The sequence below is a fragment of the Meleagris gallopavo genome, chromosome 25 (genome assembly GCF_905368555.1).
Source record: "Meleagris gallopavo chromosome 25, MGAL_WU_HG_1.1, whole genome shotgun sequence".
Classification (NCBI taxonomy): domain Eukaryota; kingdom Metazoa; phylum Chordata; class Aves; order Galliformes; family Phasianidae; genus Meleagris; species Meleagris gallopavo.
The window spans coordinates 5,585,488-5,600,792 of NC_139428.1; the positions used below are offsets into that span (position 1 = coordinate 5,585,488).

At 51.6% G+C, this 15,305-nt stretch overlaps 2 protein-coding genes across 5 annotated transcripts; both read left to right on the forward strand.

Moving 5' to 3' along the window:
- Positions 1-83: 83 nt before the first annotated feature.
- Positions 84-12,108, forward strand: ELOA (elongin A). 3 transcript variants are annotated; one of them, XM_085208953.1, is made up of 11 exons: positions 84-265; positions 3,988-4,044; positions 4,670-4,788; positions 5,654-6,869; positions 8,170-8,284; positions 8,679-8,831; positions 9,254-9,351; positions 9,468-9,648; positions 10,156-10,267; positions 10,471-10,622; positions 11,184-12,108. In XM_085208953.1, the coding sequence occupies exons 1-11, from the start codon at positions 194-196 to the stop codon at positions 11,243-11,245; spliced, it is 2,337 nt and encodes a 778-aa protein (XP_085065079.1). In that variant the 5' UTR covers positions 84-193; the 3' UTR covers positions 11,246-12,108. The 3 variants fall into 3 exon arrangements, with proteins under 3 accessions (XP_085065079.1, XP_085065080.1, XP_003212682.2); XM_085208954.1 differs by having other exon boundaries at positions 85-265; positions 8,676-8,831; XM_003212634.5 differs by lacking the exon at positions 84-265 and adding an exon at positions 1,327-2,959 and having other exon boundaries at positions 8,676-8,831.
- Positions 12,109-13,530: 1,422 nt separating this feature from the next.
- PITHD1 (PITH domain containing 1) lies at positions 13,531-15,185 on the forward strand. 2 transcript variants are annotated; one of them, XM_010723515.4, is made up of 6 exons: positions 13,531-13,767; positions 13,838-13,881; positions 13,967-14,044; positions 14,378-14,482; positions 14,631-14,739; positions 14,903-15,185. In XM_010723515.4, exons 1-6 carry the CDS (start codon positions 13,585-13,587, stop codon positions 15,002-15,004), a joined length of 621 nt encoding a protein of 206 aa, XP_010721817.1. In that variant the 5' UTR covers positions 13,531-13,584; the 3' UTR covers positions 15,005-15,185. The 2 variants fall into 2 exon arrangements, with proteins under 2 accessions (XP_010721817.1, XP_085065114.1); XM_085208988.1 differs by lacking the exons at positions 13,531-13,767; positions 13,838-13,881; positions 13,967-14,044 and adding an exon at positions 14,051-14,245 and having other exon boundaries at positions 14,378-14,739.
- The last annotated feature ends 120 nt before the right edge of the window (positions 15,186-15,305 follow it).

Below are 15,305 nucleotides of genomic sequence, written 5' to 3' on the forward strand. Positions count from 1 at the left end.
AGCGCCACGCCAGGCCCCAAGATGGCGCCCATCGGGCTCTGCCCTCACCTGTCATGGCCGCCGCCGACGGGGGTAGCAGCGCGCAGCTTCCGCTTCCTGCCCGCAAACAAGATGGCGGCGGCGGCCGGGAAGCGCCGTGTGGCGAGTGAGAGGTGAAGCCGCTTCCGCCGCCGCGGCCTGTCCAGCAATAAAAATGGCGGAGTCGGTGCTGGAAGTTGTGGGCCGGCTGCAGGCTCGGCTCGCGGGCAGCGCGGATCCCAAGAAGGTGACGGCGGTGGCGCGGCCGGGGTTCGGCGGGGTGCTGGGGGAGGGGCGGGAGGTGCGGGGTCAGGGCCTGCCCAGGGCGGCGGAGCTCGGGGGTCCCGGCTGTCGCTTGGGCCGCGCCCTGTTGTGCTGTCCGGGGCGGTTCGGCGCTGCTCCGTACGGGGCCGTCCCGGCCGTGCCGCCGCTGCTCGGTGCGGAGCCGGGCCCGCGGCGCGGTGGCGGTGCCCGAGGTCTTGCCCCGTCCCGGCGCTGCTGGACCGGCTGACAGCCGCTGTGCACCGGGCCCCTGAGCCGCTTTCTTCGTCGGGAATCGGGACCTGGGGCGGTGCTGGGGGTGGCGTGCTCCCAGCACGTGCTGCTGTCCCCTTCCTTGGGACGTGGCGTTTTACAGGGCAGCATCTGTTAGGAGTGTTCTTGTAGGTGTTCGGCTCACGTTTCCTTTCGTTCAGCGTGAGGACGGCAGCGGCTCTGTGCTGATCTGGGCTTCTTCTGGGTGCGCACCCACGGAGTGCCCGGCTCTGTAGGCTGGGCGCGGGGAGCTCTGCCACTCGTCTGGCTCAGTTTGGGGCTCCCAGTCCCTTTCTCACCCCCCTTCCTCTTTCCCTTCACCTCAGCCAACACCAGAGCGGAGTGGAACTGCCAGGGCTCTGCGTGCTGAGATGGAGCTGGGGAGGCTGAGCTCTGTGTGCCTGGATTGTGAGCTGGCTGTGTCAGCAGTGTCAGCTCCTGGTTCCTGACCCCGCTGTAGCTGTGCAGTGAGAGCTGTCTGTCTGCTGCTTGGGCCCTGCGAGGCATCAGTCAGCACTCTGTGGGCTGCTGTCTCCTGTAGCACTGCAGTGTGAACTCATTCCTTTCTATGCTGCTCCAATGCAAGGGGAGGAGAGATGTTAAGTGTTAGCAAGCTGCTACTGGCTGCAGTTGTATTGTTAAACCTTTCCAGCTCCTCAGGAGAAAGGACCTGTAACCTATACTTGCTGCTTTCTGGTACCTTTTCAACAGCATCCAGGGAAATGTTTGCATTTCTCGTGATGTCAGCTGTGCTGTTCCCTTGTCTCATAGAGGCTTCTGCTGTAGCTGTTTCCATTGCACTTCAGTAGCAGGCACAGCTTTACTGTGTCAGAAGGACAGAGCCACAGAGCTGCACTCATTACAACCCCAGTAATAAAAGTGCTGTTGGAGATACTGCAGTGGAGTGAAGCTAGAATATAGCCAGGGTAGCCTTAAGGATAATAGGAGGAGTTTTCCTTGGCACGTACTCTCACTGACATTTTTATTAATATGAAGCAAACTCTCTAAGAAGGTGATCAGCTTAGAGAGGTGTTTTGTTTAATATCACCCTGTTCTACTCTTTTCTATCCAGCACAAGGTCCATCCTTCCTCTCCTTTCATCGCAGAAATCGCAGAAACACCAAGGTTGGAAAAGACCTACAAGATCATCCAGTCCAGCCATCCACCCATCACCAATAGTTCTCACTAAACCACGTCCCTCAACAAAAAATCCAAAAGTTCCTTGAACACCTCCAGGGTTGGTGACTCCACCACCTCCCTGGGCAGCCCATGCCAGTGCCTGACCACTCTTTCAGAAAAGCAGTATTTCCTAACATCCAGCCTAAATCTGCCCTGGTGCAGCTTGAAGCCATTCCCTCTAGTCCTATCACTGTTACACGAGAGGCCAAACCCCAGCTCACTACAACCTCCCTTCAGGTAGCTATAGAGAGCAATAAGGTCTCCCCTGAGCCTCTTCTCCAGACTGAACAGTCCCAGCTCCTTCAGCCGCTCCTCATAAGCCCTGTGCTCCAGACCTCTCCCCAGCTTTGTCACTCTTCTTTGGACCCGCTCCAGGGCCTCAATGTCTTTCTTGCAGTGAGGGGCCTAAAAGTGAACACAGTTCAGTACTCGAGGTGCAGCCTCACCAGAGCTGAGTACAGGGGGACAGTAGCTTCCCTGTTCCTGCTGGCAGCACTGTTTATGATGCAAGCCAGGATGCCATTGGCCTTCTTGGCCACCTGGGCACACTGCTGGCTCGTGTGCAGCTGAGCATCAATCAGTACCCCCAGGTCCATTTCCTCTACACAGTCTTTCAGCCACTCTGCCCCAAGCCTGTAGCGTTGCCCGGCGTTGTTGTGGCCGAAGTGCAGGACCCGGCATTTGGATTTCATGCCTCCTCCCTTCCAGCAAGCACTTTGTGCATCAGTGCAAACTCCTGTGTTGCTGGGCCCGGAGGAATCCTGGCTGGGAGGGCTCTGTCCTCACCATTAGCATTGCTGCACTGAGCTGGACTGTGGCCACAGAGCCTCTGCTGGTTCAGTGTCCCCACCTGCAAGTGAGTCCGTTCAGCAACAGTGCTGGTGAAGTACTGGTGGCCCTGGGATGCTGAAGGGACAATGGGATTCCTGGCTCAATGGGTTTCTGCTTTTCTGGTCCTTGAGGAAGGTGGAGCAGTGTGTTACCTGCATCGGGGCCTCTGAGCCCATGGCTGGAATTGCTGCTTAGATATTACAAGAGCAGGTCTGGAACTGCTGCATCCTCCTTGGCATCCTAGCTTGAGTGCTGAAAAATGCCGTGATGCTGGTGTAACGTGTAACTCTTCCAGAACAAGGAGGAAAACCTAATCCTTCACTGAAGTTCTACCTATGACCAGTGGGGCAGTGGTTTGTGGTGAATGGGATCCATACTGTCATTCTGCCTGAGTGAGGTGGGCTCTTTTCTCTGTTGGTTCTTCAAATATGTAAACAGAATTTATTTCCTTCAAAAAGAGCGAAGCTTCCTAAACCTCTGGGTCCTTGTGTGGTGTAAGCAGGGTGATGGGAGCTGCTTAGGTTGACAGTACTGATTTCAGCACGAGTACAGTGCTTTAAGGAGAAGATGTTCTGGATCGGGGCAGCCCTTTGCATGGCGTATGAACACAGACGGGTTGTAGAGGTGCCACAATAATGGGAATGCTGATAAGTTTGCTCTGGTTATAGCTGTGGGAGGTAATACAAGAAGTGGTGGTGCTATTAGGTCTGTGGTGTTGCTAAAAAGCCTCTGTACATCTCAGTGAGGTGATGCCCAAGCATCAGTACTGCTCCACTTATGCCCACACAGCCCAGCCCCACAGTCAGGGAGTGGGTTTGGGGAAAGGAATGAAGATGGGGGCTGGAGGCAGCGGTCCTGGAGGGATTGGTGGGCTTTTTAAGTGGTGTCTGAGAGGAGAGGGGCTGTCTGCAAACTGGCCTGGGGAGGGTCTACAGGGGAGATGAGGATTCTGTGCATCCTCAGGAACATCTGAAAGGCTTTCTTCTTCGGTGTCTGGTTTGCAGAACCTCATGAAGTTATCTCCTTTATTTAATTTGTCTCTCTCTTGCAAAGGGATGCACTTCTCAGGGCCTCTTCTGAGAGTCACAAGTTTCTAAGTCTTTCCTTCAGCTTCTTGTGCCTCAGGGCTGTGTAATGGCTTTGCTACCAACACTGTAAGCCAAAGTTAAGTTGCAGTTCTCTGTGAAGAAAGAATTTGTATTTGTCGAAGTTTAAGATTTTTCAGGTGGCCCTCATAGGCCAAGTGGCAGTAACTTCTTTGCAGCTGGCCCTCAAGTTTGGCTTCTTAGGGGCTTGATGTGGAGCAAGATAACAGCTGTCTGCCACCTGGATCTTTCTAACAAGCTTTGTGCAGAGCTTCCCTTTCTAATCATAGTACATGTTTCAGTCTGACAAGTCTGAATGCTGTCCTCCTTGCCTCTGCAGCTGCTGAAGAGTCTGAAGAGGCTGTCTGAGCTGCCCATCACGGTTGACATTCTTGTGGTAAGAGCTGTGAAATCTCTTGTGGTTTCAAGTCTGTCAAGCTACACAATCTGTCTGCTAGAAAAATGCTGCTTTCTGGAGCAGGATATGCTGTCTAAACCACCTGCTCCAATGTGAAGTCACAGGCGTGGCTGGGATGAAATTCTAGAATTCCCAGTTACAGAGAGTATCTCAGCCCTTCCTCCACCTCAGTGTGAAGCAGTGCAGGACAAGTGGTGGTGCTCAGCTCTTCCAAAGATTAATGGTTGGTCAGGATCTGCGAGTCGGAACAGTTCCTATTGGTGACTGAAGCAGCATCGCATTAGGAGCTGCAAATCTTTGAACCTATTAGTGACCAAGTTCTGTCTTCAAGCAGTTATGGTAAATAATAACTTAGTTTATTAAAGCAATTAAGTAACTTTTGACTTAAAGCAGAGTTATGTCTTCACTAATTTACAGTACTGTAGTAAGCTATACAACGCCTGCTGAAAATATGGTGTGCTACGTGTGATTTGCTGTTAGATTAAGGAAGCTCACTTTGACCTAGAACTCATAGGTAGCAGGCTGACTTTGCAGGAAGCTCAGTGGAGGTGTGAGTGCTGACTGCTTTGCTGAGATTAGTTTTTATCTTTTCTTTCTCCTGAAGGAGACAGGCGTCGGAAAGACAGTGAACAGCTTACGGAAGCATGAGCTGGTGGGAGACTTTGCCAAGAACCTTGTTGCCAGGTGGAAGAAGCTGGTGCCGGTCTCCCAGGAGGCAGACAGGTGAGTAAACCTGCTCAGTTATGGAAAAGTTGCTTTTTTTTTTTTTTTTTTTTAATTTTTGCAGTGCAGATTACAAACTACTCTGATCATGGAAACAAATGAAGGCTCTGGAAAAACTTGTAACACAGTGTTCTCTGCGGGGCTTCTGCCTTGTGTTGGAACAAACTTCCTCCCTGTCCTCACCACAGTGTTGAGTTGCTGACGGCTGCAGTTCAGAGCGAAGGCAGGGACCAACCTCCAAGAAACTGCAGTTTGATGAAAAGATTAGCAGTAGCTGCCAAGAAAGGGCTTCTAATAAAGCAAGAGATGTAATCGGTTCGCTTCCCACTTATGATGCCAAAGAGAGGAAGTTCTAGGCCCAAGTAAAGGAAGTGGCTTGCTTTGAAAGAAGACTTCTGTGTGTACAAATGCCACAGAAACTGAAGCTAATGCTAGCACTGTGTAGCTATGTGTTGATTCCAGCAAGATCGGGATTTAGATCTGGATGATAAAGTTTCAGGTACTTGTGATAACCTTGATGGCAGTGGTGTCCCTGCATGCTTTAATGGGTGAACTGGGAGCTCCTGTTTCCTTACACACTGTACAACCAGGCACAGAGACATCTCTGCACACCTTTGCCTCCACTTGCCCAGTGAACGGTGAAGTTGTTAGTTCTTATAAAAATGCTTAATTCCTACATCAGAAATGTGGTTCTTAAATCCCTGAATGTTGCTGTGCTAGGGAGAGCTTTGGTATTCTTGCCACAAAACTTCCAAATGCAATTTTAGTCCTCTGTAAGAGATTCCCATCCATATTGCCCATGGGGAGTGACTCCATTCATACTGGGAAGTTTCAGTCTAAGTAATTTGTTTTCTCGTCCTCTTAGAAATAATCTAGATTCTGAAGACTGTGACTATGAGAGGAGCAGCTCAAGGAAAAGACAAGCACCTTCTCCCCAGGAGGATGAGGAACATGACCAGGACTACTCAGAGCCTTTCCAGCCTTCCTGCAGCCAGCTCTACAGCCCAGATCATAGAGAAAAGAAATCCAAAAGGTATTTAGGGTCTGAGAAATCTCATGAGGCTTACGGCTGTAGCAGCCAAGAGGATAAGAGATGGGACAGGTCTTCCCCAGTGCTCTCTTCAGATCAGGAGTACTCAGACTATGGACAAGCTGTGTCACCTGAGCCAAGTGAGAGCCCTCAGGATACGTACACAGACCCTTATGCCTCTGATGAGCAGGAAGAACCAACAGTGTTTCATCGTAAAGTCAGTAAGGGGCATGGCTTTCAGGAGAAGCTGGGGGAAAGCTGGGAGAGGAACCCTGGTGATCTCCATGACAAAGGGAATGCGAGTGGAAGCAAAGAGCACAAGTCTTCTCACAAGGAGAAGCAGCGACTTGATGGCCGAGGAGAGAACAAAACCTCTGCCTTCAGCCCAGAAAAATTGCACAAGACCTCTTTTAAAGAGCATCTCCGAGAAAGCCCTGTGGTAGGGGGCAGCAAGGAAAAGCACAGGATGTCAGACGGCACTAAGAAGGAGAAAAACCGAGAAAACAGCTCTTCCAGAAAAGAGAAGCTGCACGTGCAGCCACGCTTGGAAGAGTCTGTGGACAACCACACTAAGAAGCGAAAGCATCAGAACTCTGAAAAAAGCAAACTGGGGAAGTCCAAGCCAAGCCTGGAGACTTCTAACACAGAGCGGGAGAAACAGAAAGGTGAGAATGACTCCTCAAATAGGATTAAGGAGAAGGGGACTTCTGGGAGCTTAAAAACATCTGAGGGGAAGCACAAAGCCTCTGAGTTGGACAAAAAATCTATTGACTTGTCCTCAAGTTTTGGGGACGGGGAAGTGGAGGATGAGTTTGAACAACCTACTATGTCTTTTGAGTCATACCTCAGCTATGACCAGCCCCAGAAAAAGAAAAAGAAAGTGGCCAAACCCTCTGCATCAGCTGGGGAGAAAGATCAAGGGCACAGCAAACAGAATGGATCCAAAGCCAGTACCAAGAGCTCCAGCTCGAGTCGCAAGAGCCCAAGCCACAAGCGGACAAATGAGAAAAAAGCAGAGAAGAAACAAGCAGAGCCTCCTAAACCAAACAGGGTAAGGTTTTGCTCACTTTCAGATCCTTCAAAGAAGTTGGGATCAGCTGCCATTAGTCCTCTGCTATCTGGGGCTTACTGGTTTTCCCCTGGTAAGTGCTGGGCTGTCCTGCGTCAGGCTGTGCTTGAGGTGTCTCATCAGTGCGGCCGGTGAGCCAGGCTCCTGCTGGGATGTGCTATTTCTCACCCACCTGCTGCAGGGCAGCCCCACAGGTGTCCGTGTGCTGCTGGGGTGGAACTCTGCTGGAGCTGTGAGTGAAGAGGGAGGGAAAAAGAAATTCAATAGCCAGAATTCAACTTTTTCAAAAATGGGGGAAGTAAGAGAGACTACTTTCAGGCAAATACTCATACGAGAACACAAGTGTGAAACACTTCTTTAACAACGTCTCTAGTTATGAATAAACTTAGAACTTTGCCTAATATGCAATGGCATCTCTGCCTCCTGGAGAGGTTCCCAAGTCTTTTGTGCGCTTCTGCTCTCTAAAGATAACTTTTTTTTTCTTTGTCAATACTGTAGTTTTATTAACTGGATGTGTTGGGCCCCAGGAGTCGGGGAGAAATGGGAGAATTGGTGTTACAGTGCAGCTTATTCTAGAAGTCTGAACTTCCTTTGTGAAAGCTTGAAAAAAAAGTAACGTTTCTGTAAATATTCATTGCCTCACAGATGCCAGTTGCCTATGTAAGTAGGGAGTAGTGTGTAAAAACCACCGCTACTTTCTTTTTACTTGACTTCGAAACACTTTTCTCCTCAACGAGTGCTCTTATAATCCTGAAAGCATTTGACAATCCTACCTTGCCATTCATTCTAGTAAGTGTTTCATATAGCAGTTCAAGACTTTCCCCCAGTTTGATGTTCCCCTCTCTTCCATCACAGCTGCATCTTTTGCAGGAGTGCAGAAAGACAAAAGGAGACATCACAGATTGGGAAGTGTTTGAGGTCAAGGAGGTGTTTCTGTCTCCCTTCTTTTCTGTGCTGTTTCTTCCTTCAGTTTTTTGCATTGTTAATCTGATCTGGGTCCTCACCAGGGCCCTTTAGTGCTGAACTTAATGGGCTAAAGACATAGATGTCTCTTATTAGGGGGCACTGAGTAATTTGGATCCTGATTTTGGTTTCTGTGTATTTGGCAGCTTAGACAGTCATGGCAATGTGGCATAGGTGTAGCTTCCTCCTGTTTCCTGGTGCAAGCTGATCATCATTGTGGCTTATTGGCAATACCAAACAAAAAGCAATTCAGTGCTGTTTGTACACTGGCAGGATGTAACGTTCTCAGCTTAGTTGCATGTACATCCTTTCCTTCCAGATGCTGATAGATGTGGTGCCAACCTTACCAGACATCCCACTGCCCCCAATCCAGGCCAACTACCGCCCTCTTCCCTCCATCGAGTCCATTACCTGCTCCCAGACAAAAAGGAAAGGTATGTTGGGCAGGAAAAGGGGTTTGTAATGGGGTACAGACACTGTTAGCAGGAAGTGGCAGGAATGCATGCAGGCTGGGTTCTGCTCTCTTTATGCTGGGATCTTGCGTCCTGCCTTGATGTCTGGAGCCTTTCAGAAAAAGGTGTTTGTTTTTTGTGTCCCCCCCCATGTGCTCTAACTGAAATGAGGAAGATCCTTTGCTGACCCTTCCTGAGCTTGAGCTCTGGAATTGCCCTTCCTGAATTGGGTGGCATTTTGCAAGTCTCCTGGAGAGGACTTTGGTTCTTTGTGTTTCTTCAGGAAACTCTGGCTTGTGTCTCCCATGCCATTTGTCAGGGTGATCTCTTGGTTTCTCTGTTACCTTCTTACTCCAAGTCTTGCTTTCCACAGCAGTGTCCTCGCCAGTCGAAGAGAGCGAGGCAGGATTTATAGGTCGCCGGTTGAATTCGAAGATGCAAGTGTATTCAGGCTCTAAAACTGCCTACCTCCCAAAGATGATGACTTTGCATGAGCAGTGTATCAGAGTCCTTAGTAACAACATTGACTGTAAGTAGTTTTCCTGGTCTGTGTCACTTGTATTGCCATGTAGATTTACGTAACTCTGTCCCCACTGAAGTCCTGGTGAATTCTTCTTGTGTATCCCAGCAGCACCTGGCTGTCCCTTGTCACTAGGCAAGCTGTCTAACAGGGGAGAGATCTTTCTCAAAGCTCTGGTGCTGCAGGAATCAGTAGCGCAGCATGTTGTAAGGAATGATTAAAGTACTGGAAACGGTGGTAAACAGAGCTCTGCACAGGAACTTTTTATCTTGGAGCTGTTGGTGCCTAATGACTCACTGGAAGTACTGCACCCTAGCTCCTTTTTCCTTCCCCATGAATTGTGCAGCAGCATTGCTGTTTTTTCAGGGTCTCAAGCCCTATCTTTGGCAAGGAAGGAGGAGGATAAATACTGTGCATCTTGCTTCTTTTAGCAATCTATGAAGTGGGTGGTGTCCCTTTCTCAGTGCTGGAGCCAGTGTTGGAGAAATGCACCCCAGAGCAGCTGTACCGCATTGAGGAATGTAATCATGTGAGTGCCTGGGTCTGGGGGAGGGATGCTGATGTCTGGACGTGGATAGATGTGCTAAGAGACAAGGAAATGAAGGTGTCAGGAATGATCTCTGCTTACGTGTGGCTTTGTTTCAGGTCCTAATTGAGGAAACAGACCAACTATGGCATAATCACTGTCTTAGAGACTTTAAGAATGAGAAGCCAGAAGAATTTGAGTCCTGGCGGGAGATGTACCTCCGACTTCACGATGCTCGAGAGCAGCGGCTGCTCATGCTGGCACGGAACATAGGCTCAGCTCATGCTAACAAACCTAAAGGTAATGAAGAGCTGAATGACTGAGGAGCCAGACAGGTCTGGGAAGGCTGCCTGGGGGAAGCCTGTGTGAGAAAGGTCTTTAGGAGTGGCTGGTTTGAATCCAGTGCAGTGTAAATGTTGCTCAACTCCGTTCTTTGTGGTAGCACTCACTTAACAGCTTAGCAGTCTGTAGATCTCTTCCATGGTGTTGTGGACCAGTATTGTACAGACAGAATAGCTACTGAGGCAACCCTTGTGACTTCCTTATGCTAGCATTGAAGAATATCGGGGTGGGGTAAAACATCCTTCCTTTCGTTGATGAGTATTGTGAGAACTGCTGGTGCAGTCAGTGAGTCTTACCACAGCCAACCCTGTGACTGCAGGAGGTTTGGACCAGAGGGAGTAGGCTGTCTACTGAGCTTTGGAACAGATGAACTGCAGAAAGGTGTCTGGAGCTTGCTGCAATAAGACAAATACCCAAAAGCTTTCTTTTTGGATCTAAGCACTGTTTCCCTCTGGCCACCTGCAGGTAGAGTGGCCAAAATGGCCTTTGTGAACTCTACAGTGAAGCCCCCTCGGGATGTACGGAGAAGACAAGAGAAGTTTGGAACTGGAGGTGCTCTTGTGCCAGAGAGAACCAAGTAAGTGTTTCTCGGTAGCATTTGGTGTGAAACTTGTGGCTGTAATAGCTTTTTTCTTACGGGGAAGAATGGAGATCCTAGTTAGTTCTGGCTTTGTGTGATAAAAAACATGGTAGTATTAACAAATGTGGCTCATTTGTCTGATGAACTGCATCAAACTGCCGTGATGCCTTTACTGAAATACCTGCCTGTCTTTGTTTCAGAATAAAACCAGTCCTCTACACATCTGGCAAAAGCCATGCTCGCGTGAGCGAGGAGCGGTCCTATGATGGGCCCAGCACCAGCAGTGCCCATTCTGTCCCATCATCAGGTAGCACCTTCTCATCCTATGACCCTAGGAAGCCACCAGTGAAGAGTAAGTACAAGCTGCAGAGCATCTGTGGTCTCCTATAGCTTTGCACATGGATGAATTGTCTTTCTGCTGCAAGAGAAATCCAGGCTTGCGGGAGGGTCGAGAGGTGTCCTCTCCCTGCGGAGAGGATCGTGAAGTCAGTTCAAACTTCTTCCACAAGAAAAAGCATAGAGAAAATCTGGAGGTGCAGGGTCGGGGTGTGGGGCCTGGAGTTTGCTTTGGGCTCTCCGGAGGTCCTGGCAGTATTTAAAAAAGATGCTGTGCTCCACTGTTTGCTTCACCTGCTTGCCCTTTCCCTTGTGCTGTCTTTGTTCCATCCAGCTGTTTGCAGTAAAGAAAAGCTCGCTCTTTTCAGAAGAAAACAGTGAGTTTACCAAAGATGTGTGTTCTTGCGGTGCTGAAAGCAGTGTGGGCCCTCCTCTGTCCATGACCTGAAAATAAGATGGGCACTGCAGGCCTTCATTGGCGAGGGCTGCAGCTCTGAATCGCTTTCTGCTTTCTTGCTCTGTAACCTCTGCTTTAATGTTGATTTTTGTTTTTTCTTTTTTTCCTCCTGTTTTGCAGAAATTGCACCCATGATGGCAAAGACTATCAAAGCTTTCAAAAACAGGTTCTCCAGGAGATAGGTTGGAAGCACAGAGCTGGGATTTTTCTCTCTCGTGGGGGAGTGGCACTGATGAGGGAGAAGGTACCAAAACAGCCCAAGTCCTTTGAACTCTGCGGAGGCTGCAGCTGCTGGGAGAGACTTTGATCTGCACAAAATGACAGCACAGTATTTTATCTTTTATTCTCATCCCTTCTCCCTAACCTCCTGTTTCTGGCCTTGTCTTCTCTCTAAAGAAAGATGTACAGGATCTCCAGATGTGAGAAAATGTGAAGTCTTGGCACCTGCTGAGAGTAGAAAATCCAGAGACTATTTACTATTTAACCTCTTAATAAATTATGAAATGGTTTTAATTAATTCTTCACCCCTCAAGCCCACTGGTACTATTTATGTCGCTTCCAGTAGTCTCCCCCCTCCCAGCCCAGCACAAGGGCAGGCCCTGGCAGCACTGGCAGGAATCCATCCGAATGGGAGATGCCTCTCAAAGGATCCTGTCCTTGTGGCCTGACACCTGCTGGGCCCGGAGTCCCACCCGGACTCTGGGACAGGTGGCACTGGTTACCCTTCTGCTCAACAGTCCATTGGCAAGCGGATCAGCTCCTGAGGCTTTGCTCTCTGATCATGTAACTTAATAAAATCTTAGCTCTTGACCTCTTCTCTGCTGTTACTGTAGATCTCGAACAGATGCTTATGTTGCTGGTCAGGGATGCCAGGAGCCACTGAGGACTCTTTCTCTGCTGCTGCTGTCTTCTGCTGGCTACTGGGAATAAAAAGATGAAGGGTTTGAGGAGAAGTTTTACTGTGCACCAATGAGTATTTTTCCTTTTTATTTTAAAGGAGTGGACTTTGTCTGTCTCTGGAATTAAAAATAGTTTTTAGACATCATTGAAGGCATTGCTTTGCCTCTTTTAATGGTAAGAAGGAATATTATTATCTTGTTTTCTGTGTGAAACTGGGAAGGGTTTGTTTCCAGTTGGAGGCTGGTGCTCAAATCTTGTCCTTCCCCTATGTGTTCTCTGCCCATCTTCAGAAAAAGTGAGGATCTTAGTCTTAGGATCTGGAACCGCTCGTTTGAGAGAACCGGATAATGGAATGTGTTGGTTTTAATGTGCACATACTTCATAGCAGGAGCGCCGAACTCCCGGCTGCTCTGCGTCTGGAAGGAAAGACTCACGATGCCAGCTGGTGGCTGCGTTGCAAGGTGCCGGGGTGTGAGGTGCGATTCCAGGGCTCGCTGCTGCACTGCTACGGCTCGTGCAGCCTTACGGCGCTGCGGTGCATCTGCCTTGGAACAGCCTCAGCTGGAGGCCGCGCGAGCAGAGGTTGCAGCCTCTGGAAGCAGGCGGAACCTGCTTGCACAGAGCTGGAGTGGTGCACAGGGGTTAGGGAAGGGGGAGGCTCCGAGCTGTTCGTGTCCCCAGGCCTTTGGGTGAAAAAGGTGCCGGTGATGACAGTAGGGGTTGCTGGTTGGGGGTCGCTGCCCAGGGCTCCTCCCAGAGTGGCTTTAGGAACGACCCTGTGTGCTTCTGGTTTCCTTCCTTTTGTTCTGTTTTAATCAATTCTCAGTGTCCTCTGTTGCGTTTTTTCTTGTGTTGAAGGTCTTGGAAAGGTTTTCAGCTTCTCCCGTGCTGTATGTTTGTTACAGTCCGAAATGCTTCAATGTTACTGCGTAGCATTGCGGTGCATCCTGCTGTAAGATAATTGCTCCCGGCTCCTGCAGTTTGCTGTGTTTAATTTGGCTGTACTTCTAATTCCATGACAATTCACGACCTTCTGCTGCCCCCTGTGCTCCCGGTTCTTCCCCCTGGGGCACAGCCCGGCTTTGGGCCTGCCTGCAGGCGCTGTGACCGCATCCCTCCCCCCTCCATCCTCATCTGGCCCCCCGTTCCCAGCTGCGGGGATCCCGCGCCCCATGGCCGGGGGGTGTCGGATCCCCCCACTGCCGGCCCTCGGCCTCGCGCAATGCCTCCGTTCAGCTGCAGCGACGGCCCCGAGCAGCGCTGCCTGCCCGCTGCGGCCGGGTGGGAGTGACTCTGACATGTATTTGTATTTCTGTCCCCGATGTGTATATACAGTTTTCTATGTTCCTTTTTTTGTGGTAACTAAGACGAATATTTTAATTAGATAAGTTATATGAAAAAGAACAATCGTGTCTCAATAAAACCCAACACTGGACCCTCGGCCGCCTGTTCCTTTCCGAGCATGCGCGGCCCCGCCCCCAGCACGCGGCTTTTGGGCGGGGCGTGGGCCGCGGGTGGGCGGGGCCGACGGGCGAGCGATGTTTGCAGGGGCGCGGCGCGATTGGGCGGCTCGAGTGTTTGTTTGGTGGGCGTGGCTCGGGGTGGGCGTGGCTCTGCGGGCATGGCGGAGGGACACGGGCCCGGGCGCTGCCGGTGCTGCGCCGCGGACGGCGGGGAGCGGGGCGCGGCTTGGGGCCTGCATCTCCGCATCGACCGCGGGCGGCTGCAGTGCCTCAACGAGCGACGCGAGGGCAGCGGCGCCCGCGTCTTCCGTGCCTGGGAGGAACGCGGCGACCGCGAGCAGGTGCGGTACCGGGGCCCTTGGGCACTGCCGGTGAGGCCGGGCCCGTCCTGAGCCGCTCTTCCGCCCGCAGTTCGTGGAGAGCGACGAGGACGCGGAACTGCTCTTCAACGTCCCGTGAGTGCGCGGCCCGGGCGGGCGAGAGGCAGTGCGAGGCCGCGGTGCTCCGCTGTCACCGCTCCGCTGTGCTCCCTCCCAGCAGGTTCACAGGCAGCGTGAAGCTGAAGGCCGTCATCGTGATGGGGGAGGACGATGACTCGCACCCCTCTGAGCTGCGGCTGTGAGTAACACTGCTGGGCTGCGCTGTTCTTTAGCTACAGGTCAGTGCGGTTCTTGGGTACTGGGCAGAAGCCCGGAGCCACGAGGAGAAAGAAGCTGGAGCTGGGAGTGAACATGGCCGCTCGTGCCACAGCTGTGAGCTGCACTGAACCCAGCCCGCTCCTGGCGCTTGGGATTGTGGTGGTGCTTTGTGCTGGCGTCGGTAATTTCTGCTACAGAAGGCAAAGCACTGCCTTATTGCTGAGGGGGATCCAGAAAGCATTAATTTGTGGGGAGGGAGCCCATTAGTGACACTGCGCTTTAGTAACTTTCTGGGTTTCCTCTCTGTTCCTAGGTTCAAGAACATTCCCCAGATGTCCTTTGATGATGCTGCCCGGGAGCCAGAGCAGACGTTTAGCCTCAATCCCGACCCTGTGGGCGAGCTCGAGTACCCCACCAAGTATGGACCTGGCCCGTGCAGTTCTGCCCATGGCTGCTGGTGGTGACAGATGTGCACTGCGGGGAGGGGAAAAGCTGCATTTGCAACTTCAGCCATTCGCTCCATGCCTGATGTGTGCAGGCTCTGCTGTCGGTCTGTTTTCTTCCAGAATTGCTCGCTTCTCCAATGTCCATGACCTCTCCATGTACTTCCCAAAGAACTTTGGAGCCGAGACAACGAAGATATTTTACATTGGCCTGAAAGGAGAATGGACGGAGGTGAGAGCCAAGACAAGCAGGACTGCATTACTGGTGCATGAAGAGCTTTAATCAAGGCTTAAGCTGAACTCCAGCTCTCAGGAAGGGGTGGGAAGGGTTGAGATAGATCTGTGAGGTGGGGAGCAGGAAGGAATTCAAGTGCCACTGACGTGTCCCCATTCAGGCGCACCGCCACAAGGTCACCATCTGCAACTACGAAGCATCGCCCAACCCGGCCGACCACCGGCTGCAGCAGGTCACCCCGCAGAGCCACTGCATCTCTTGACTGTGGCGCTGCTCTGTGCTTGGGGCTGGAAACGGACACGGACAGAGACGCTACCCGAGGCCCCGGGGGCTGCGACCGTGCCCTGGTGCGCAGGGGTGGAGCGCCGGTGCTGAACGGCCGGGCCCTTCCACTCCGCTGCCGAGCTGTGCTCTTCTCATTGCCAATAAAGCTTCCGAGTTCAGAGCAGCCGCCGTGGCCTCACCGGGGCTCGAGGGGGCGGTGCGCAGCAGCGATGGGCGGTGGCGGCACTCGGCCGGGTTTTCCGGCGCTGCCCCGCGTGCCGGCCGAGACCACTCCCGGT